The 23,322-nt window shown below is 54.7% G+C and overlaps 1 protein-coding gene across 1 annotated transcript; it reads left to right on the top strand.

Moving 5' to 3' along the window:
* The first annotated feature begins 1,443 nt into the window (after positions 1-1,443).
* ITGB3 (integrin subunit beta 3) lies at positions 1,444-23,275 on the top strand. Its single transcript, XM_075775248.1, has 15 exons — positions 1,444-1,832; positions 6,834-6,919; positions 11,039-11,222; positions 13,247-13,499; positions 13,984-14,146; positions 14,764-14,925; positions 15,086-15,181; positions 15,393-15,482; positions 15,868-16,002; positions 16,426-16,855; positions 19,132-19,354; positions 19,587-19,687; positions 19,808-19,927; positions 20,998-21,164; positions 21,900-23,275. Exons 1-15 carry the CDS (start codon positions 1,688-1,690, stop codon positions 21,966-21,968), a joined length of 2,424 nt encoding a protein of 807 aa, XP_075631363.1. The 5' UTR covers positions 1,444-1,687; the 3' UTR covers positions 21,969-23,275.
* The last annotated feature ends 47 nt before the right edge of the window (positions 23,276-23,322 follow it).

The following is a 23,322-nucleotide window of genomic DNA, read 5'->3' as shown; positions in this document are numbered from 1 at the left end:
CCCACATTTCTCTCTTTAGAAACTTAGACAAATTCATTGTCCCTTCCATCAAGCACCAGACATGCTCGCAGGGTGATGCAGTGCAGCGCATGGGGACAGGCTGCCGTGTGGCCAAAAAGCCCCGCATGATGGGAAAAGGCCACATAGGCAGCATTTCCAGGTAGGACGTGCAGAAAAACCAGGAATTTAGATACCCTAAAACTGGCTAATGGTGTCTGTAGTGCGAGATGACTGGATCTGGAGTGGGACAAGACCTAGAGCCCCCCAGAAAGCAGGTTTGGGGTTTGTATTGATGTCCCAGCCAAGGTGCAGCCCTTTTTTAACTCTGTGTGAGAGTGGATGGGCTTCTCCTAGTCCCCTTTACTAAATACTCATTAACAAGTGTTGGGGAGGGAGCTGGATCGCAGCAGGAAAATGATCCCCTGATGAGCGGAGCCCATGCAAGCCGCGGGAGGGCAGCAGCACCCCACAGGAACGGTGGGACTGCGTGGGGAAGCGGAGAGGCACCAAAATTTCTTTTAAAGCCGAGAAAAGTCCCCGGCTCCTGGGGCTGAGTCCCCATCTCCATTTCACTCTCGCAAACACCATCATCTCTCGCTGAGAGCTGCACGGCTCTGGGGCAGACGCCGTTGTCCCCATCTCTCCCGGCATGGGGCCGTGGTTCTCGTACAGCACCTCGCACATCACCCCGCAGCTTCCAGCACCACCAGGCTGCGGCTGCCGCTCTCAGCACCCACACGAGCTCGTTTTCTGCTGCCTGGCGTTTCTGTGTGTCGGATCATCCTGACCCAGGGTTGTGTCATTACTGTCCCCAGCCCCTGTCACCTGGTGGGAGGGAGTAGCCCTGGGCTCCAGGGAAACAGCCCTTTTCCCCCTTGTGCCCTCCAGCCTGTATTTTGAGTGCCTCAGTTTCCCCATCTCCAAGAAGGACCTTGTTATCACAGGGGAACAAGAGGTTTATAAAGCCCCTTTGGGAGGCACCCACAAGCAGCTCTGTTGTTTCAGCAGGGACAATTCTTGTGCAGATCCGACTCCCTGTACTCGCTTACAATTTCTGAGGACACAGAGGGGGAAAAAACAATACAAGTGAGAAGAAAATCAGGTTCAGATTATCTGACCCAAAGCTGAACTTCCCTTCCCTCGCGATGTCCAGGTTTATACCCAAACTGCTGGTTTCACCAGGTCCAATTCCTGGCTGGGTCTCAGCTCCCAGCTCCATTCCAGCAGAGATATTCCCATTTGCACCAATGCTCTGGGGAGGGGGGCTGAGAACCCACACTTTTCTGTCTCTGTGTGTTTGCTCTATTTCCTCTTAAATCCTTTAACTCAGAGGCAGCTCAGACTGAGTTTAAAACCTAGGCTGCCTTTCATGCAAGAGTTAATAAAAGGAGGGAGTAAGCAAGATGATTTTGCAAGGAATTAAACCCAGGCGAAAGAGCCTATGGGAAAGAGCCTGTTACCAGCCCCGGGGCTGTAGGTCACCAGTGTGTGTACTTGCAGTCAGGGTTTATTAGGTCCTTGCCTGAGCTGAGAGAGCAAAAAAAGCTTGAGGAGCTGTAGGCAGAGCGGGCGGGGGCACTCCCTGACTCAAAACTGAGTGACGAACCAGCGCAGTTTCCTCCGTCCGGCCCCGCTCGCCATGTGTGTCATACACCCAGACTCATGATTCATCTCCTGGACTGCTCAAATGCTCTGGCCAGCCCAGAGCTCCTCTCCATCGCTCACGGTGGGGCTGGTCCGAGCAGCCCCCCACGCTCAGGGCTCAGAGGAGAAGATGGGAAAACTCTACGTGGCTGTTGGGATCCTCATGCTCTGCGCTGCTGGCGGCTGGGGTAGGTTTACAGCCTGTAGCGCTGTCACTTGCTTAAAGCCAGGTCATTTCGTGATTATGTTGCCTGTTATTTCCCAAAATCCCAGGACTTGCTGCATTCCCAGGGTCTGCGATTTCCTGGCGCAGTTCCCAAATACAAAGCACCGCTCAAGCCGTCTGGGCTTTGGCTGGGTCAGGGCCAGGAGAGTTTCTAAAAGATGTTACAGGGTCAACACATGGTTTGGTGCATTATTCTCGCACTGAGTGCAGCAAGTGTATATTCTCTACCTACACTGTGTTTGGCTCTGGGTACTGGTTTGTTATGGAAGGACTGGGGAATGACTTGGGCTTAATAACAAAAGATACGCTGGGTGAGTTTGCAAGGCAGGTAGTCACATTGTAAGGGCATGGAGGGTATTAAAGTCAGCGTTGCTGTCTAGTGTTATTTTTTCTCATGTTATTTCGGTGCTTTTCTTTAAAAACTCCAGCATCAGGTGATTTCAGGACAAATGTAGTTTGTATTTTAAAAAAATTTCCAATGCCTGAAGCACAGTGAAGAAGCCTAGAAAAGCATTATCTCCTTCCCAGGTATGTTTCTGGGCCTCGGAGTAAATCCTGCAACTGCAAAATGGTGCGGTGTTTTCAGCTCCCGGTTTATAAATCAGCCCCATTGTCTTTGAGGCCAGGCTCGAGGGGGTTTGGGGCAACATTGTTCTGTCTAAAGAATTCCAGACTTTGGTGAATTCCCAGGAGCAGCCTGAGGCTCCAATCTGCTGCTAGAGCGAGCTGCCTGTCATCAGTACAGGATACAGGATAACCCCTGGAAAAGTTTAAGTTTATAGAGCTGCAGTTTAGGGCTGTGCAGGGGATTTCTCTGCTGCTCTGTCTCAGTGCCTATAATCAGCTGAGCTCAGTTTGGGGCATCCCTTCTCTGGGAAGATGCTGGCAGAGAGGGAGAAGTTCAGAGAAAAGACACAGCCCCAGGATGGCATGGGCAGGAGATCTTTATCAAGTTTTCTAAACTATCTTTATCAAGTTTTTGATGTGCATATTCTTGCTCAAATTGACAAAGGGGGAAAAAAACCCCAAAGTGCATGGCTGGCTCATGCGGTAAGTAGAGGAGGTTACGTGGAGTGCAGATTGGGGACTGAGTAATTTGCTCCACCCAGGGAAGAGTGATGCTCGGCCGCAGACATCTGGCGTATCTGGGGTATTTCAAGTGCATCATTTCACCTCGCTTGGGGCTGCAGTGCTGTGCAGCCCCAGGCAGGTAGTTCCCATGTTGCTCAATTTATCTCCTATTTCCCTGTATTTCATGTGCCAGGATTTCTTTTTCTTTTCTTTTTTTTTTTTTTTTTTTTAAAGCCTGTGAGTCTTTAGGATTGGATGGTTATATAAGACAAGCTGCTTTTGTAGTAGAAAAATGCAGCTTCTATACTTGAGCTTATTAGTTTTTATGGCCAGAAAAATAAGCCCCAGAAATGAAAAAAAAAAAAAAAAAAAGAGGGAACTAAACCCCACAGAATTTTTTAGTTTAGGTTGTGCTAGAATCTTGTTAACCTGCTCACAGCCAGGCAGCATCCTGAGCCTGGGAAGCGCTGCTGGGTGCTCAGGGCCATAGCCTGAAAGGGCTCAAGCTGCAGCATCCTCCTCCGTCCTGCAAAGCCCTCCCGACACTGCACTCCTGTGTCCAGCCACACAAGCAGCGCTGGAAATGCCAAAATAGAGACATTTCCCTGCAGTGAGGGGGGTGAGGCTCCCTCATGCGGTGAGCCGCATGTTTGGATGGTGATAACTGCTCTCTGTTCATCACCGTTGGTGCCCAGGGGATTTCAGCCCCTTCCCAGGGGAAGGGGTAGCCCTACTCTATCCAGCCCTGTGTTAAGTGCAGCCAAGAATGGCCCCAATGGTGCTGGAGGTTGGGGAAGGGTCCTCCATCCCCGAGCATGTGTCTTGGTCATGGAGCGATGGAGCCCACAGGGCTGGATGAGTCTGGGGCAGACACCCCGGGCTGGGGCTTCAGGCAGCCTGAGGGGGTAGGTGCCCACCTGCAGGGACTCCCTGGGCAAAGCCACCGCTGTCAGCAACAGCATGGTGGCATGCTGTGACAGCAGACCCCAGGGCAGCCTCGGGCATGGCAGCATCCGTCCCGCAGGGACCCTCTGTGCTGCAGCTCCACCTAACCCCACGTGCTGCTTCCCAGCCACGGGGCCACTGCTCTGCCTGGGGGGACAGCCTGGCTTGTGGGCCTTGTTCCAAAACCAACCAGAAAATTGGGTTTACATGTCCAGCATGGAGGGGGAACACCAGATCAAGGGCCCCCTAGGCTGTGGGGAGGAAAGGAAACCACTGGGGCTCAGAGGCTGTGCACAGGCAGGAGGTAATTTGTACAAATGCTGGGGAGCAGAAGAGCTCTCCAGCCCAAAGGGATGGTCCTGAGGCTCATGTGCCCCAGAGGTCAGTTTTTGCGGCATGAGGAAGCAAAGTGGAGGCAGCCGGGGGGCTCGGCTGGCAGACGCGAGCTTGGAAATTCTCCACATTGTGTGTCAGTGTAGCCAGGTCTCGCTGAGACAGGAGTTAACACTGCACAGGGGAAACTGAGGCAGGAGGCAGCTGAGGGACTTGGCTCAAGTCACAAGGGAAACCTCTTTGAGGGAGGATTTGGACCAGTGCATCTCACATCCTGGCATTAAATAGGAGCCTGGGCCAGGAGCATTGCTGGTGGTACCGGGTGCTATAACCCAGCCCCAGCCAGTGCTGCAGCCACCACAGCTGTGAGTCAGCAGCTGGACACGGTCACTACAGGGAGGGACGTGAGAGCGGAAAGCAGTGAAACTCCTGGCATGGGGCAGACAGCTCCCTGGCGCCTCTCCCCGACCCTAGCCGAGGGGCCGTGGCGCTGGTCCAGGTATCAAAGCATCGGGACCCCCCAGGGACCTGCAGTTTCGGAAGCTGTTCCCATGTTCAGGCATGTGCCCCCCCCCCCCCCCCCCCCCCCCCCCCCCCCCCCCGGTTAGCAGCTCTGAGAGTTTAATCCTGAGTACCTCGAGATGCCAGGGCTGTCCCCATGCCCAGGCTGCCAGGGTAATGTCTCCCCTGCCCTCCCCAGAGGGATGAGCCGCTGCCAGCTCCGCCAGAACTGGCTCCCAGCTGCACAGCACAGTGCAAATCCAAGGCACGTGCCCCAGCGCTGGGCTGCAGCCGCCGGCGCTTGGCAAGGCGGGAGGGATTTCACATGGACACGGCAGGAGCAGGCATGAGAAGCGGGAGCCGGCACTGTTGGTGCTGCTGCTGTGTTCCGAGAGCCCTTTGCCGTCTCCCTACTCAGTCGCGGCTATCTGGACTCCTCCGCCTCAGGAGGCAATACTGCTGTTAACACATTGCTAAGTGGCCTTGGTGCAGAAAGCACTGGAGATCGACCTGTCGCTCTTTTGGGCAATGCTAAATTTAAAGTCTTTCCCATCATCACATGCTGCTGCCGGGTATTGTAGTGTACAGCAAAAGCTCCAAGAGCAGATGCCACCCCAAAACTGGTGCTGAGCCAGGCAGTTGGGGTTTAGCCTTTAGTTTAGTCCTCCTGCAAGGGATGAGCAGGGGGTGCAGGTGGTAGAGGTCCGAGGGGGCACACCAGCCCTGGTGCCCCAGGGCACATCCCCGAGCAGCCGTTGGCCTTTGGGACAGCCGCAGCACGTCCAGCTCAGCCTGCGACACCACCCTCGTACAGACACGCACATCCACGACACGCTGCATGCATGGCCGCTCTGCGTGCACACACACACACACACACACACGCACAGTCGCGCTCCCAGGCTGCGTGCCAGCAGACATGAGTGCACAGTGCTGTTGCTGTGGTTCTGCCCAAAGACCTGACAACATCGTTTCACTGTTTCCTCTTTCTGCTTTGTGTTGCATTTCCTGCAGCTACAGAAAACGCCGCTTTTTCTGCCTGTGGTTGCTGGGGAGAGCTCTGGGCAGGGACTGGGGGACATGGGGCAAAGGGGAGACCCTAGCACCTGCTGCTCCATGGCATCACCCCCCCAGGCTCCCCGGACTGCAGCGTTCCCCCAGCCAGGCAGGCACACGGCTGCGGTCTGCTCTGCTAGGAAATCCTACAACTCTGCCGAGACGCTTGTGCCCTGGGAGGGAGGAAGAGCCGAGGGTGACACCACCACAGGCATGCCCCCAGCTGCTCACCACTTCTGCTGTTGGCAGTGGGAACCGCAGAGCCGCAGAGTCCTGCCTCTGCCAGAGGAGCAACTCTGCCCCGGCAGGCACTGGCGCTGCCCTGGGGCCCCTGCGGGCATTTTGGGGCCTTTTAATCCCCCACACGGACCTGCTGGCCTCTGACCATCACAACTGGTGCTAGCGCGCATCTCCCAAAGTCCCCACTGCCACTTCCACTGACAGAGCCCAACCTTGGCCTGGGGCATCGGTGCAAACCACTGCTAGCACGTTTCTGGACTTGTGCCCTTTCCCTCCCCCCCCTTTCCCCAGGTTTGAACCTGAGCCAAGACCAGCCACCGAGTTTAGCGTCTGCAAAGAAAGCACCGACCACGCTAGGTCGGGGGTGGTGGGAAGAGGCAGCAGTTCCCTGGCTGCTGGCAGGGCTGTGGGTACTGCACTGTGCCACTGGGAATTCACCCCTTCTCCCTCCCCGCTACCCCAAAATGTCTGCAGGGAGGCACAAGGGGAGATGACCCCGCCTACCAGTGACGGGGGCTTCACTCCGACATGTGTGCAATGTTGCAGGTGTGGGGGGACCCTTTAAGGAGCTGGCAGGTGAGAAATGATGCTCAGTCCTGGGCAGGATGAAGCCCAGCTGATACTGGGCTGGGGAGATTGCTATAAAAGGGGCAAGGAGGCAGTACTTGGAATTTAGGGCTGGGAAAGGGGTTAGAGTAGAGCTCTGCTGAGATGGGGGCTGCAGCTGCTCATGAAGCTGCTGGCTGAGCACTGATGCTTCAGCACATGTGTGGATTTTGGGCTCTGCAGGCTGAAACTGCTCTCTGTTTTGCTGTTTCAGGAGGTAACATCTGCACCACCCGTGGGGTGAACTCCTGCAAGCAGTGCCTGGCTGTGAGCCCCCTCTGTGCTTGGTGCTCCATGGAGGTAAGAGCAGGGAGAGGCTGAGCAGGGCTGAAGCGTGTCCCTGAGCAGGACAGGGGATGTGCAGGAAGGCACGACCCTTTGGACTGTGGGATGGATGCTGGTTCCTGTATTACAGCCATAAGCTTGGTCTGTACTTGTTCCCACTGTGTCTAAACACATTCCTTGGTGGCATCTGGCTCTGACCATGGCTTGAGACATATCATGGGGCTTGAGCTGCCTGTTCCTGACTTGCTCTGAAAATCTGCCCCTTATCTGGGTCTGTTGGTGGGGGCTACATTGAGCTGGCTGGGACATGCTGATGTTTCCACCTGGAATTCACTTTGTCTTTCAAAAAAATGTACATTTGAAAACTTAGTTTACTTTTGGTTTGCTTCTTGAAAACCCATTGTAACTCTCTAAAAGAGCTTAATTGCTGCAAGGGCGGGAAAGGGAAAGGGGGCCTGGAGGGAGGAAGAGCAAATACTGATTAGAAGTTAGGGTTTGGGTTTAAAGCCTTTTTTTTTCATTGGAAAGAGGGGGGAAGGAACACAAGGGGCATGGCTTTGATTACTTAGGATGTAAGAGCTGAGCTGTGGCTCTAAAAATCACCCTGTTTGGGTAGGTGAGAACCTGGAAGTTCTGTTGTGCTCCCCTCCAAAAATGCTGCCCTGGGGGTTAGTCTGTCTGGGAGGTAGGAGGAGGGAGTTTCCTGGCAGGATGGGATGGGAGAGCAGACCAGGACTGAGACAAGGTGAGGCTGGGATGGGGACAGGTGATGAAATCTCCTTTGGGGCTTTGCAGCCAGGAGCTTCCCCTTCTGGCAAGATTTTTCTTGCTCTCTGCTTCTCCATCTGGGAAACCCTGCTTCCTCCAGCTGTGGCTCTGCCCATGGTGCCCACCAGGACTGGGAAAAGACCTGGGAAAAAGTGATCCAAGCTGGAAAATGCTGTTGGGTTATGTCTGTATGGCTTGATGCTTTGGGGTCAGTGTGTATCTGGAAGGGATGCCTCTGCTTGCTGTGCCCATCAGACACTGAGGCTCTCAGTGTGAATAAAGATGTTTGTGCCCCGTTTTATCTCCCGCAAGGAGTGGCTGAACTTGTAGTGTGATAAGGGGCCTCGCTCCCCTCTCTGGCGGGAGAATGGCCAGCTGGGCTGGGCTCCCTCCTTCCCAGCCGCCTTCCTGGGCCGGGCTGGTGTCTTGATGCTGCAGCGGGGGCTGTGATGGGGTTGGGCTTTTTCTCCAGATCAGCAAAGGTTTCCAAAAAAGGAAATATTTCCAGTGCTGCTCAGGGTTGTGCTCATGAACGGACGTGACAAGCAGTGAGGGAGCTGTTCTGTTGCCAGCAACCAGCCTCTGGAGAGCCAGGCTGTGCAAGCTCTGCTTGGTAACTCTGCCTCCAACATCTGGACCACATTGTCTTAATTTAGCAAATGAGGGTGTTTTCTGTGGGTTTGTTTAATTTCCCTGGGGTGGGGAGGTCTCTGATACTGTGCCCCCCTTTTCTTTTAAAGGGATAGTGCCCTTATGTGTGCTCCTTTTGCCCCCACTGCAGCCCTATCCCCCACACACTGCCTTCCTCAGGAGCCAGGGGTTATCAGTTACTCCTGCTCCATCCTGGCTTTGCACAGAAGGATCTTGTTGCAGTTTCTTGTGATCGCTGATCCACCAGGTGCTGATGTAGAGGAGAATTGCATTTTATTTATTTTTCAGAGACCTTGACCACTCCTACCAACAAAGATGTGCCTATCCACTCACTTTTCCTTTTGGAAAAGTCGGCCAAGTCTTAACATTGAGAAGTGGCTCTAAAATCACTGTGGAGATTATTGTGGCAGATCTTCAAGGGTCTCATCCACCTAAAATGTCACCTGCTCTGATTCGCATGGAGGCAAGGCTAGACCAGGGTTTAATTCAAAGAACCTACTGGAAAGTTTTAGCTTAATCTGCAGAGGCATCTGTTCTTTGGGTCTTCCCAGGAGCTCTCCTGCAGAGGAGCTGATGCTGTATGTGGTTGCCTGTGAGATGAAAATGGAGATGCTGTGGGGATGTGTGACTTCCCATAGCCTCCCTGCCCAGCAGGGAGGAGCTCAGGGTTGGAGATGGCTCTGCCTGACCCTGTACTCACAGCAGTCAGGGGATAAACTCATCAAGTTTCCTGTCCTGGAGGGACCTTGAGCTGAAAGCTCCTTCCCTGCAGCAGGACAGAGGTGATCAAAGGGGAGGTGGAGCTGGGGAGCATCTCAGCCAAGGGCTGTGGGCAAGTCTACAGAGACCTGGGGGGGGGGGGGGGGGGGGGGGGGGGGGGGGGATAGACTGGGGGCTGCAAGGGCCTTGTAGCCAAATGCCCCATCAGTAATTTTTTTTCCTTTGCCTTCTGCAGTAATTTTGTTGCTGGGGAGGCTCCTGTAAGTCCTGAGTCAGTCGTGATGTTTAGGGCTCCAGGGAAAAGGGAAGGATGTAGCCATAAGGTTAAATAGCTTCTCCATGGAAATCTTGCAGTGGGAATGATGCAATTAATCCCATAAGGTGTCATGTGTCCTTTGAGGGCCTGGGAATCCCTCTGGATCTCAGGTATCACCCAGTGCCACAGTTAAAAACCTGTCTGCCAAGCCTGCTTTTCACCTGTGTATCTTTCCAGTGATTTCCCTGCCCAGCACAGGAATGTATGTGATGATTGATGGGATCTGGAATAAACCAGGCACTTCTTCCCACAGTGGGGATCCCGGTGGGACAAGCCTGCAGGGTGGGTGCAAGGGAGCTAGTTTAGAGGGATGTCTTCACAGACAGCACGCTCTCCAGGCAGTGAGGGTGGGAGCGGGAGGCCATGGGGGAGGAACACGCCTGCTGATGTATTTTCTGGCTATCGCTTGGCTGCTGTTTCCAGAAGGCTGTGGGCCAGCCAGGGCCGCCTGACACCGTTTGCACTTTTCCACTTGTTTGCTTAAAATGTGCAAATTCATTCCTGGGTTCAACCAGCCTGAACCTGGAGGAACTGATATCCTGGATGGGGAACCTCTCCAGTACTGGGAGGCTGCAGTGTTGGGTCCAGCCTCTGAGGAGCAGGGAGGGAGCTGAACCAGCTGCACCAGGACTTGTGCCACCCTGCTTTGCTGCAGGTAAAGGCTGTGCTGGTCTGCTGCAAGACTTTGAATGTAGAAAGGTTTGAGCTGTAGGTGGGAGATAGAGGAAAATGCTTGGAGGGGAGGGTGGCCGCTGCCCTGCTGGGAATGTGCAGCGGCAGATCCTGGCAGTGTTGGGCTGTGAAACAAATTCTTCCCATATTTGTCTTTATGAGAAACCAAAGTGATGAGAGCCCTTCTGAATGTGCCGTGATAAGGGTGAGCAGCTGGGAGCTTTCTAGGAAAAGAGGGATGGGGCTAAAGCCCCACCATGACTCCACAGTTTGAGCTTCCTGGCCCTGACAGGCAAATGACAGCTTCATCCACAGCCCCATTGCTCTTTCACTCCTTTTTTGGTTCTCCTTTCCCCCGGCTGGCTCCATCTGGCAGGAAGCTGGAGAGCTAGAGATAAGCCTGAACCATTCTTGGACAGGAACCGAGTGCCACTGTGTGCGACAGGCTCATCCGCAGCAGGGTTGTTCCTTGCTCACAGCGAGATTTCTAAGAGCATGTGTTGAGAAAATGGGGAGGGAAAAGGTGGCTTGTATTTTGCCAAAGTTTATAAAATAATAAAAAGAGCCCAGACTCTACCCTTCACCCCCAGCCTACCATGTTCACATCCCACCTCACCCTCTCCTAGCTATCTAACATACATGGGCTCTCCTTTTAGCTTTGCCAAAAACCAAACCTGAGGCTCCAGCTGCTAGGAGTCGGGAAGGGGTTTGGCAGGGATGTGTTATCCATTGCTCTGTCTTGGTAGGGGTTCTTGAGCTTCCATGTGGAGCACAGCAGACCAAAACCTGCTCTGAACCCCAGCAGGACTTGCTGATCCTGGATCCCCTGTCTGCTACCTCCCTTGAGCAGAGACTGTGTGCCCCAAAAAGCCTCTTAGCCTGGTCTTGCAGTAGGTGTGATAAAGCAGGGGGGTCTCCAGGGAAAAGGGGGCCCTCCATCCTTCTCCTGGGATAACCCAGATTTCTTTCTGGGGGAACTGGCTCCTGACCGTGTCCCTCTCCCACAGATGCAATCATCCCCTCGCTGTGACCTGCTTGCAAACCTGCAAAAAAGTTGCAGGCAGGAATATATTGAGTTTCCCACCAGCACCGTAACCATCCTGGAGGACCAACCCCTCAGTGACAAGGGCTCAGGGAGCTCCACCACCACACAGATGAGCCCCCAGAAAATACAACTGAACCTGAGGCCGGGTAAGAGCCCCCAAACTGCTGTGGGAAGGGGAAGTACAGTGGGAATAACCCAAAGGGCTCAAGCAATGAGTGAACTATCACTCTGCCTTGCTGGCCAAGGCTTTCTCACGTCCACTGGAAGCAAGGCCAAGGGCTGCGTCAAACACTGTGGGAACACCGCTGATGGGCAGCCAGGCTGTCTGCAAGCTGCATTCTGCAGTTCAGTCTCTTGCCTTAATCCCGTGGTACCCCAAGGGGCAGGATGGGATGCGACTTCAACAAAGCACGGGCTCATTTTATAAAGTCATTTAGACCTTAGCCACTGCTCCTGTACTCTGAATGCTTTAGTAGAAGTCAGCTTGTCTAACAAGCCGCAAAGCAGCTGGCAGGGTTGGACTGCCAACAGGCTCCTGTAATTTCCCAGGCTCGTTTCAGCCAGGCAGGTTGGAGCCAATTAACTGTTATGGTCATTTGCCAGTATTGAGGAGTTTCAAGTGATGCCAGGCAGGAGGCAAAACTAATGGGCATCACTTGCCCAAGGTCACAAAACCAGTTGGGGAACAGGGAGTGAATGGTGGTGTCACCGTGGCTGTGCTCTGCACTGTGCATAGCCTGTCCCCGGCCATCCACTCATGATGACTATTCCAGTCTTGGCAGGAACAAATTTTGGTTCCTTGTGCTCGTTAAAGGCCTGGGGCCAGATATCAGTGGCTGATAGCACGTGGCATGCTGTTCACATCCCTGGGCCTGGGCAAGAGGAGTCCTGACTTGTCTGAATGACAGTAGTCTGAAGCATTCCTGTGCAATGGGGACACATAGCTGCTGCATAGCCATTCCTCTATTTAGGTCTGAAGGTATTTGGCAGGAGGCAGCTAGGTGTGCTGCTCTGGAGAGGAACAGGGGCAGTGTGCAGTGTCATTAAGTTACTGTTCCTTGGAAGCAGTAAAAGCAAACCCCGGTTGATATCATCTCTGCCCAACCTACAAAGCTTGGCATGAGTCATCTGCCTTGACTCATGAATCAAGACCAACTGCTGAAGGACAGGTCACAGCTCGTGTCCCACAAGCTCAGAGTCCTCGTGGTTTGAGCTCAACAAGGAGAAACAGATGTCCTCTGAGCACAAAGTTGGGACCCTTGACAATGTGGTGGTGCTCCAGTGGTGCAGCTGCAGGGGGGATGGAGCTCTTTGGGGTCTTGTAGATTTTGAAACTTTCTCCAGACAGAAAGTCAGACTCTGACATGCAGTTTTAGAAGGAAATATGAAAACAATAACAATTTAAGCTCAATTAAAGCTTTTTTCCTCAACATTTGAGGTGTTCTGAGAAGGCTGCAGCTGTGCCCCAGCTTACAGTTCAAAGAACAGCAAGAAAGAACCTTTGTCTCTTAAAAAGCAGAAAGAAAAGGTCAACCCAAAGTGTTTTCAGTGCTTTTTTTTTTAAGTACAAAAGTCATCAAAACTGGCCTGTTCCCCAGAATGTTCTGTCTAAGGAGGTTTTTGTTTCAATGGAAAATGTTTCACCAAAAATTTCCCAGAAGGGACTGGAAGGAGCCAAGAGGAGAGGGAAGGAATAGGGATGGGGGAGGCCCTGGGAGATGTTCAGGGGCCTCAGGAACCCAGAGAAGCCTGAAGCAGCTATGCAGCCCCCGGTAATCCCTGCAAGACCTGCTGCCCGTACACTAGGTTTCACTTGCTCCATCCAGCATGTGTTGGTAACACTGTTAGTGCAGGACAGCTTGCGGGGGGTCAGCTCTGAGCAGGAGGATCTGCTAATCTCCTGGTAATGAGAGGTTTGGAGAACAGGAACCATAAGCCACACTTGCCACCTCCAAGGGGTGCACAGCATATCTCCCATGCAGGCACCCTGCCATAAGGGCTTTGTCTTTTTGTGTCTGTTTAACTGTGATAGTCTCCTCCCAGCACCTTTAATCCATCTCCTTGGGTTCCTGCTGACCCCATAGGCTGACTTTCTCCCTAGCCCTGAGATGAGCCCCCTTTGCTCCTCCCAGGGGAGAATCTCTCACTCTGTTGCCCTGTCATGTTACAGATGACTCCCAGATTTTTCGTGTCCAAGTGCGTCAAGTGGAAGACTACCCTGTGGACATCTACTACCTGATGGACCTGTCCAACTCCATGAAGGATGATCTGAGGAACATCCAGTACCTGGGTACCAAGCTGGCCAGCGAGATGCGCAAGCTCACCAGCAACCTACGCATTGGCTTTGGAGCCTTTGTGGACAAGCCCATTTCCCCCTATATGTATATCTCTCCTCCTCAAGCCATCGCAAACCCTTGCTATGAGTAAGTCCCAGGCTGAGGGTGTCCTGTAAGGATCAGAAGTTAATGGAACATCACTGGAATGTGGCTGGAAATCCGTAGCAATGGATTTCAGCAGGGAGTTGGGCACCTGACTTTGGGCAGGGTTTAAACCTTGCTGCACTGCTGGTGCAGGGAGGAGGAGCAGGTCTAAACTAAAAGTATCCTTGTCACTCTTAAGGAAACAAACAATTATACATCATTTTTTTTCAGGAGGGATGTTGAGGCTCAAAGAAAGTAACTCCTAAAAATCTCAGCAGGACAGAGGCTGGGAGCTGACCTGAGCCCAGCACCTCTAGAACATGTGATTGATTTTTAAAAGGTCTTTCACCAGCCTCAGGCTCTTGGGGTGGTTGGGTCCCTCCAGCACATCCCAGGCAGGACCATGGGATTTGGGTTGGCTGCAGGGTGGGGATGGGAGCTGGAAGAGCCCTGTGAGCCTCATGCCCTGACTGTTTTTGTCCCACAGGATCGGGGAAACCTGTCTGCCCATGTTTGGCTACAAACACGTCTTGTCACTCACGGATGAGGTGACCCGCTTCAACGAGGAGGTGCAGAAACAAAATGTCTCACGGAACCGTGACGCGCCTGAGGGCGGCTTCGACGCCATCATCCAGGCCACTGTGTGTGATGTAAGGGGCAAGAAGGCCTGGCTGGGGCCAGGAGAAGGCTGTCAGGCTGGCCCTGGTGGGTTGGCAGGGACCACCCAGCCCCACTAGGACAGGACCGTAAGCCCTGTGGAGCTGCTGTGGGGATGAGATCCAGACAGGGTAAACATTCAACAAGGACGTTACTAGGTCAATAGCTGAGGCAAGGGAAGAGCAGGACCCTTGTGTGGTTTCCTGGGAGGAGAGAGGAGCAGAGCAAGTGCTTGGGGACTGATGATGATCCCATATCAGCCCTGCAGTAACTGGCCCAGAAGAGACATCTCCTGTCCTTGCTGGAGATGAGATGGGTTGCATCCTTCAGTTATTAGCAACCTCAATTAATGCTCTGGCAAGTTAAAACCTGTCTTTTGCCTTTGCAAGCAGCCCATGCCCACCTGCCAGGCTCCATGGCCCACGCACACACACCCCCCCCAGCACTTCCCTGGGAGAGCGATTGTCCTTGGTTCCCGCTGCAGTGACAGGTTGGTCCCTATGGCCAAACCATGACCCAGGGTGGCAGTGAAGGCAGCAGTGGGGTGCTGGCACACAGGGCTGTCCTCAGCACATGATGCCACACCACTGGGAGCTGCCTTTCACTGCAGGAGAAAATCGGATGGAGGAACGATGCTTCCCACCTACTCGTCTTCACCACGGATGCCAAGACCCACATTGCACTGGATGGCAGGCTGGCTGGCATCGTGCAGCCCAACGATGCCCAGTGCCACATTGACAAGGATAACTTCTACTCTGCCTCTACCACATTGGTAAATCCTGACGCATGTGTGGGGTTGTGGAGCCCAGAGTTCCTGTTGAGGGTCCCCATGGGATTGGAAAGTTGGTCCAGCCCTGGTTGGAGGGCATGATGAGGACCAGGGTGGTGACTGGGGTACATGTTCCAAGGGTATAGCCTCTCTTCTTCCCCAGGACTATCCCTCTCTGGGTCTGATGACTGAGAAACTATCACAGAAGAACATCAACTTGATCTTTGCTGTGACAGATACGGTTGTTGGCCTCTACCAGGTAACAGTTGCTGTGAAAAGCCACCTTCTTGGGGGTCTGGTGGGTCCTGAGGACCACCCTTTGCAGCTTACCTTGAGTGACTGCACATAGCTTGGTGGTCTCCTGTGCTGTCAAAGCTCCTTGGGAAGCTCCCGTGTGCCTGGACAGGGTTTGTCCCCGCTGTGGCACATTCACCTGTGATGAGCAGACCATGCTTATGATATTTCTCCAGAACTACAGTGAGCTGATCCCAGGCACCACCGTTGGCACCTTGTCCAGAGACTCCAGCAATGTCCTGCAGCTCATAGTGGACTCTTATGGGGTGAGTGTGCAGTGCAATGGCCCAACAACACCTCTCTCCCTCCCAAAATAGCCACTGCTTCATAATGCAAATAGCCCATACAGATTTGGCAACTCCCCCAGCCCTGAGCATTGTCCTTGGACCAGCTGTGAGCATCTACCTCCACCCACACATGTGAGGACCCCAGGGAAGGGAGGTCACTGTGTTCACTGCCTGCCTCTTCCCACCCTTGAAGGCACTTGCCTGTAGGGAATGATGTAGCCGAGTCCTGAGGAAGACTCTGGGCACTTAGCTCCTTTCCCATGTGTGTGGGAACATCACTGTGGTGCTCAGGGGAACCCCTCCCCAGGACTGAGCCCTGTCCAGCCTGTGCTGTTGTCTTCATCGTTCCCCTCTCCTCTCCTAGAAAATCCGTTCCAAGGTGGAGCTGGAGGTGCGCGACCTCCCTGAAGAGCTCTCCCTGGCCTTCAATGCCACCTGCCTCAACGATGAGGTCATCCCTGGGCTCAAGTCTTGCATGGGACTCAAGATTGGGGACACGGTGAGAATCCTGTTCATGGGCTTGGGGGTTTTTCCCCTTTATGTAGCAGCACTGCCAGCTTGTCTGATGCTCCCCACCAGCACTGTCTGCTTGCCCCACCACCTCCTGGGTGACACAGACCCTGTAATCTTTGCAGTGGAGAGACGGGTCCAGCTGGGTGGGTGCAAGGAGGAAAATGGGTTTTTTGGAAACTCTGTGGTCGTTTTGCTCGGCCCAGAGTGCTGGCCAGAGTGCGTGGGATTTAGCCTGATTACTGCGGCAGGAATGTGCCCTGGCCCAAACTGTGCTGGGACAGCTTTGAAAAGCCCAAAGAGACCTGGTAGGTCCCATTTCTGGGCTCCTTAAGCTTGGGCATGCACTGGAATGGGTACCCAATACCATCCTGGTGGTACTGACACCCGGACGCACCCCTCTGCCCTCCAGGTGAGCTTCAGCATTGAGGCCAAGGTGCGGGGATGCCCACGGGAGCGGCAGAAATCCTTCACCATCAAACCTGTGGGCTTCAAGGACAGCCTGACAGTGGTGGTGAACTTTGACTGTGACTGCTCCTGTGAGAGCCAAGCCAAGGCCAACAGCTCATTCTGCAGCCAAGGCAATGGCACGCTGGAGTGCGGCGTGTGCCGCTGCAACCCCGGGCGCCTGGGCTCGCACTGCGAGTGCTCGGAGGAGGAGTACAACCCCTCGCAGCAGGACAACTGCAGCCCCAAGCCAGGCCAGCCCCTCTGCAGCCAGCGTGGCGAGTGCATCTGCGGGCAGTGCGTGTGTCACAGCAGTGATTTTGGGAAGGTGACAGGCAAATACTGCGAATGTGATGACTTCTCCTGTGTCCGCTTCAAGGGCCAAATGTGCTCAGGTGAGTGCTGGGCTCGGAGAGGAAGCAGCTCAGGGTGTTTATGCTGCCTGAGTTCATGGACAAGGGAGACCAGCTCTTCTGGGACTTGTCCCATGCATTGTCCCCATCTCTGGCTTGCCCAGCCATGGCTCTCCCTGGACCAGTCATAGGTCTGAAGTGATGCCAGGGAGAATTAATCCCTTTTTGGCAGCTGGTATCACCTTCTGTGCCCAAGAGCCATGGCAGTGTGATGGGCTTCAAGGATTAAAAGCAGACCTCAGTCCCTGCTTAGACTCAGGAGTCCCACTGGGCTGGCTGGTGGGCACCCTGGGAAGCAGCTCTGGGGTGTGCGGGGCAGGGATCAGCCAGACCCTGCTTGAATTGCAGCCCCTGACACATCAGAGGTGTTGCTTTGCAGAAGGAAACCCAGGGAGGAGGGAAAGGGCTGGGGAGAGGCAATTTTTATCCTCTACCTGGTTCTTGAAGACTCCCCTTGACAAAAACATTGAGGAAGCAAATCCCTCCCCCCCTTGCTGGCCTTACAGCATCGCCCCTCCTGACTATTCATCTCTTCCATGTGCTACCAGACTCTCCTGCTCCAGCCCTGGCTGCTGCTCCCAGTACTGGGAGAGAGGACTAGGTCCTTGGGTACTCTTCCCATGCCAGGAACCAGGGAAGGAGCCCTTCTCTGCAAAACACCTGTCCCAAGAGTGGTTTCACATGTCCTGATGTGCCAGGGCCTCTTCCCCATTGGGAATAAGCCTCTACGGTTTCTCCCACCCATGTCTCCAGTAAGCACTGGAGATCTGAGCAAACCCCAGCACTCTGACCCATCTCCTGGGTTTTCAGAGGATGTGAGAGGGTTGGCAGTGCCTGAGACTGGGTCAGGAAGCTGTGGCATGTTACCTCCAGGGGCAGAGCATCCCCAAAAGTGATTCAAGAGGGGAACAAGAGAGGGGTAGCCACCCCTTTTCTTATCCCCAGCCTCCCTCCGTGAGCCCAGGCGAGGTGGCTGCTAACACAGTGACAAAAAAAGCCACCGCTTTCATGCTGCAAGCCAAAAAAATCTCCAGGAAAATGTCAGTGGCCAAAGCTGATCCCACTCTGCTGGAACCAAGCAGGTGAGATGAAACCTGCTGGCCAGATGACACCAGTTCCTGCTCCCCAATGCTCCCAAATTGAGTTTTTGGGACCCCACCTGCCCCTCAGCCCAACTTCATGGCTCACAGCTGCCTCTCTGCTGCTGGGATTGATCCTTTATCTTAACAGCCTGTTGATAGAGGGAGGTGGAGATGCTGGGGTTTCCCCATGCTGAACAGTCAGTGCCCCAGTGAGCTGGGTGCCTGTCCCTACTCCTGCTGCCTGTTTACACAAGGGCTGCCAGCTGACTGGCAAAGGGTGATGATGAAGCACTGCCTCCAGCCTGGGTAAGCTGTTAATTAACCTGTCTGACCCTATTGGAATCAATCCTGTCCCACTGAGCCACTTCTCCCCAGCCTCCCTGTCTGTTTCCATGCCTTGTCACCCAGTGTGGCACTATTTTCACGTGATTCAGCCCTAGTTCCTCATTAATGGGGTTACGCATTTATTTCTCATGCCAGTGCCTCCAAGACCACGGTGGGGATGGTGCCCAGTTGAACCCTCAGCAGGAGCAGCATTCCCAATGTGCCCTGGTGTGCTCAGGGCTTGGGACGGGTCAGCATGTGTCAGCTCCATGGTGTTTCCACTGCTTACTGTGCCTTATCTCTGAGCCGAAATCAAACCACAATCCAAATAGCTCCAGGCTTTGGCAGGATCTGAGCATATCTGTCTGTCTGATTAAACCAGTTTCGGCAAGCGTGCAGAGCTTGTTGGGTTTTTCCCGGCAATCAGCTTCCTCTACCCGGTCTGGGGCTGGGAAGTGAGTGGGATTTGGGGGTTTTGACCAGATGTCCTGACTCAATCTGAAATTAAAAGCCAAAGCTTGACTAGCTCAGAGATGGATCTGATTGAGCATCTCCAGCTGCTTCTGCCAACCTGCCACAGCTGGGGCAGCTTAGCCTGAGACTTAGCATTTTTTTTCTTGAATAAGGGGGAATAACAGGAGTGTTGGGAACATGAGAAAGGCTGAAGTTTCATGTGAGCTGCTGTGTGTCCCACCCCAAGGGCAGTGGAATGGGGTTGTCCTGGGCGGCTGGTCTGCTTTGCTGTGCCCATGGAGGTGGAGCTGCCACTCCGGGTACATGGGCATCCCATATGGGTGATATGGGATCTATGGGGACACTTGAGGGTCCTGATACCCTCTGGGTTGTCCCCAGGCCACGGGCAGTGCAGCTGCGGGGACTGTCTGTGCGACTCAGACTGGACCGGTGACTACTGCAACTGCACCACCCGCACTGACACATGCATGTCCAGCAACGGGCTGGTGTGCAGCGGCCACGGCTCCTGCGTCTGCGGCAAGTGTGACTGTACGCAGCCTGGCTCCTACGGCGACACCTGCGAGAAGTGTCCCACGTGCCCGGATGCCTGCACCATCAAAAAGTGAGAGAGGGCAGAGAGCTGGGACGGGTCGTACCCTATCTGGGAGCTGGCAGAGAGCTGGGATGGGTCATATCCCATCAGGGAGCTGGCCGCAGTGGCGGCGGGAGCTCTCACCAGCTGGAGCCTGGTTGGGTTGGAATTTCAGCAATTTCTGCAGTCTGAGAAGGAAAGGTGTGACGGTCCCCTGGGGAGAGCATGGAGGAGCTCACGGTACCTCCCTCCTCTTCCTCAGGGAGTGTGTGGAGTGCAAAAAGTTTGAGCGAGGAGTGCTGGTGGAGCAGCAGACCTGCAGCCGCATGTGCCGCGATGAGATCGAGACGGTGCAGGAACTGGGTAAGAAACTCAAACCCTTGCCCTAAATGTGGAAATCTAGTGGGCCATGTACGCTGTTTGGTTTCCCTCCACGTGTGGATCCCCCTGGCACAGGGGGCTCTGAGCCTCTCTCTCTGGCAGGTGACAGGGGCAAGGATGCCGTGAACTGTACCTACAAGGACGAGGACGACTGCGTTGTGCGGTTCCAGTACTATGAGGACTCCAGTGGCAAGTCCATCCTCTATGTTATTGAGGACCGAGGTAAGACCCAGCTGCTGCAGTTGGGCTGGGTGGGCGCAGAGCGTGCCACGATGGGTTTCTATGCTAAACGGGGGGATTTTGCCCCTTTTGTAACTCTCACCGCCACCAGGTTCACGGGGCACCGTGGTCAGGGGCTGAGAGGGATTAGAGCTGCTTTGTTCCCTGCGTGGCGATTTCCTGCCTGTCTCACGTTTCCCCACTGCGTTGCCGTTATTTCACCCCCCATGTTGAGGCCAAGGATGGGGGCTCAACCTTCCCACTGCCCTGATCCTGTCTCTGACTCTATGGGTGTGACTTTTCTTGAGAAGCAGATAAAAGCTGGCTCCTGTTAGCCAGGCAGTAGCAATGCTATGGTTGCAGCTCAGGGCTGGGATATGGCAGCCCCCCACCATGCAGAGCAGCCCTGGGGTCTCCAGCAACTTCAGGGTCTAACTTCCAGCTGAGCCAGGGGCTGCATGGCCACAGATTCTTCGAAAGCAGGGCCATGAGGGCAGCTGCTTTCTCTCTTTAGAACTGCCTGCCATCAGCAGGGCTGCAGCCCGCCTCCCCACCCCACCTCTGGAGAGGAGAGGCAGGCGAGGGTGGCCGCATGGCCCTGGGGAGCGTGTGGGGGAGCAGGGTGGGTGCTGGGATTCACACCAGATCTCACTGCCCCGGGTTTGCTGGCATGGTGTTGACACACAGCCAGAGAGTGGGAGTGCTGTGGGGTGTCAGCCAGGCTGGTGGCTTGGGGATGAACTTCCACCAGCCTAAGGACTTGGTCTCTGATGTCATCACCCACCATGGATGGGACCTGCGATGCCCCTGATCTGGACTGCTCTAGGCTTGGGTGCAGACCCCTGCCCTACGGACAGGAGCTTGAGGATCTCAGCACAGGCACCCCATGGATGGGGTCCTCCTTTATAGAGCCTGCTGTGCTCAAGGGTGGAGGCTCCTGCTTCCTAACTGGGGAGGATGAAGCCCTCCCAAGACCAGAGGAGCTCCATGTACCCATGGCCAGGCAGCCCCAAAGCTGCTTTTAATTTTCCTGTGGGAGCTAAGCCCCCCCAACCCTGCCTTTCTCCCTCCAGACTGCCCAAAGGGGCCGGACATCCTGGTGGTCCTGCTGTCAGTGACAGGTGCCATCCTGCTCATTGGCCTTGCTGCCCTGCTCATCTGGAAGCTCCTCATCACCATCCATGACCGCCGGGAGTTTGCCCGCTTCGAGGAGGAGAAGGCCAGGGCCAAGTGGGACACGGTGAGGGCCAGCGGATTGGGTGTGCTAGGCAGGAATCCCTGAATCCCACAGCCCCTGGGCTGAGTGGATCCAGATCCCAGCGCTCCCAGCACAACAGCCCAGTTGCTGTCTGTAGTCCCAGGTCATGGTCCTTAGGGACCAGCTTGTCCCACCCCTCTCTGAAGCACGGCAGTGTGTCACAGGCAGGACTCGGGATGACACTGCCAGCCTGGACACCCCCTCCCCGAGACTGCTGCAGTCCCAGGGGCTGTGCACAGGCAATAGCAGATGTCCCAGATGCTTTTCCCACCTCTAGCATATCACAAGCACTTGTCACCAGTGTGACCCTCTTACTCACTGTCTACACCAGTGTTTCCATCCCGTGAGTGAGGCAGAAGGTCCCTCCTGCCACGGGATGCTGGAAGGTCTGAGGCATCCGGAGTATGAGGGAGGGGGGTTGGGACAGCACTGATGCCTGTCCCCCATCTCTCCTCCACCTCCCCAGAGGAAAGGAATGGGGTGGCTCTTTCAGGGGGCCTCTGCTCCTGAGCTCCTACTGCCTTTCCTCTCCTCCACAGCAGCTTTTCTCTGCCCTCCCCCATGAAACTTTATGGGGAGCTGTTAAACTGCACAGCCAAAGCCTTGAGTGGAGACATGGATCCACCACTCAATGCTGGAATCGTGCCTCAGTTTCCCCAGCTGTAAAGTAGAATGAATGCTGATGCCAAGCACAAAGTGATGATGCTCTTTTTCCAGGGCCACAACCCTTTATATAAAGAGGCTACGTCTACCTTCACCAACATCACATACCGTGGGAACATGTAAGGATGCCACATCCAGCGCTGGCTGTGGGATCAGCTGAGGATCTGTGGGATCTTCTGGAGTCTGGTTTACAGAAGAACTTGTGTGTATCTGTGTGTGAGTGTGTGTGTGTGTAACTTAACAATCCCTCAACTGCCTCCAAAGCCCTGTTGTCCGTCACCCCACTGTAACTGCAGGGATGTGCTTTCCACAGCAAACCTCTCATCCTTACCTCAGTGGGTCACCTTGCAGGAGCCAGTGACCCCTCCATACACTGAACATGGAGAAATGGGACTTTCTGTGCCTGGCGAGTCTGTGAACTGTTAGGTGTTCATCGGGCTGAGCAGATTACGGGAGCAGCTGCTTGAAGCGAAGGCTGAACTGTGCTCTCCTCCATGGCCTGTGCTGGAGAAGCTCTGCCCACTTCGGGTCCTCTCGTGCACTGGACAGATGTAGTCCCCCTGAGTATGGAAGCAGTCTCCTTGGGGGACAGGGCAGCTGCACTTGCTGGCAGCAGGCACGAGCTGTCATGTAGCTTTGTAGGTTGAGGACACTGCTCAATCAACCTGGTTAGCCCCCTGCTTCTTGCAGCCACACATTTCTGGTGCTGCTGTGGTCTGGGATGGTGAAAAGCAAGCGCCCTGGTATTGCAGTGCCCTTCATTCCCTCCATGTGCACAGTTTGCACCTTCAGCCAACTCTATGTAGCATCAGCTGTGCTGGTCCCAGCTGCAGCTGGGCTCAGCCCCAGGGGTGGTGCTCAGCTCCCTATGTCCCCGTGCCACAACGTAGGTGGATGTGAAGGCACCAGCCTGGGGAGGGCTGTGATGCCTATTAGCCTTGAGCCTGGCCACCTCTCTCCCTTTTCTTTGTTTTTTGGGCTGCATAACTGTACCACACTTGGTTTTCTGTGTAGGTCAGAATCCAGAAGAGCAGGCATGGCTCAGGCCACGTCCTGCTGCCTGGGGCTATGTATTAGCCGTGGTTTGTCCTGTGGGGAGAAAACAAAGAAACGTCTGAGTAGCAGAGTTTGGCTGTAACAGCTCTGCTGCCTGATCAATTCCCCAGCCAGAGCGTGGGGGTTCCGGTCCCCCAGATTGCACCAAAAAGCAACAGTGACCTTGTGCCTTGTGTGGGGCTGGCCCTGAGCGCCCCAGCAGCGTGTCGGCTCAGCGGGTGGTGGCATTGCGTCTCTGTTCCCTGGCTGGCCTGTCCCCAGCAGCGTGGGAGCTGGGGCTTAGCCCTGGGGCGGGGAGGGTTGGATGGGCAGCAGCAGAGCTGTAGCAATTCACATCACAAAAATAAATAAAATAAAAAGCCTCCCATTACTAACGGTGTTGGTGTCCACGCCAGCGGTTTGTGCCCGGGCTTCCTGCCCC

This window comes from Balearica regulorum, chromosome 24 (assembly GCF_011004875.1).
Source record: "Balearica regulorum gibbericeps isolate bBalReg1 chromosome 24, bBalReg1.pri, whole genome shotgun sequence".
NCBI classification, from domain to species: domain Eukaryota; kingdom Metazoa; phylum Chordata; class Aves; order Gruiformes; family Gruidae; genus Balearica; species Balearica regulorum.
This window is presented reverse-complemented; position numbering and strand designations above follow the sequence as displayed.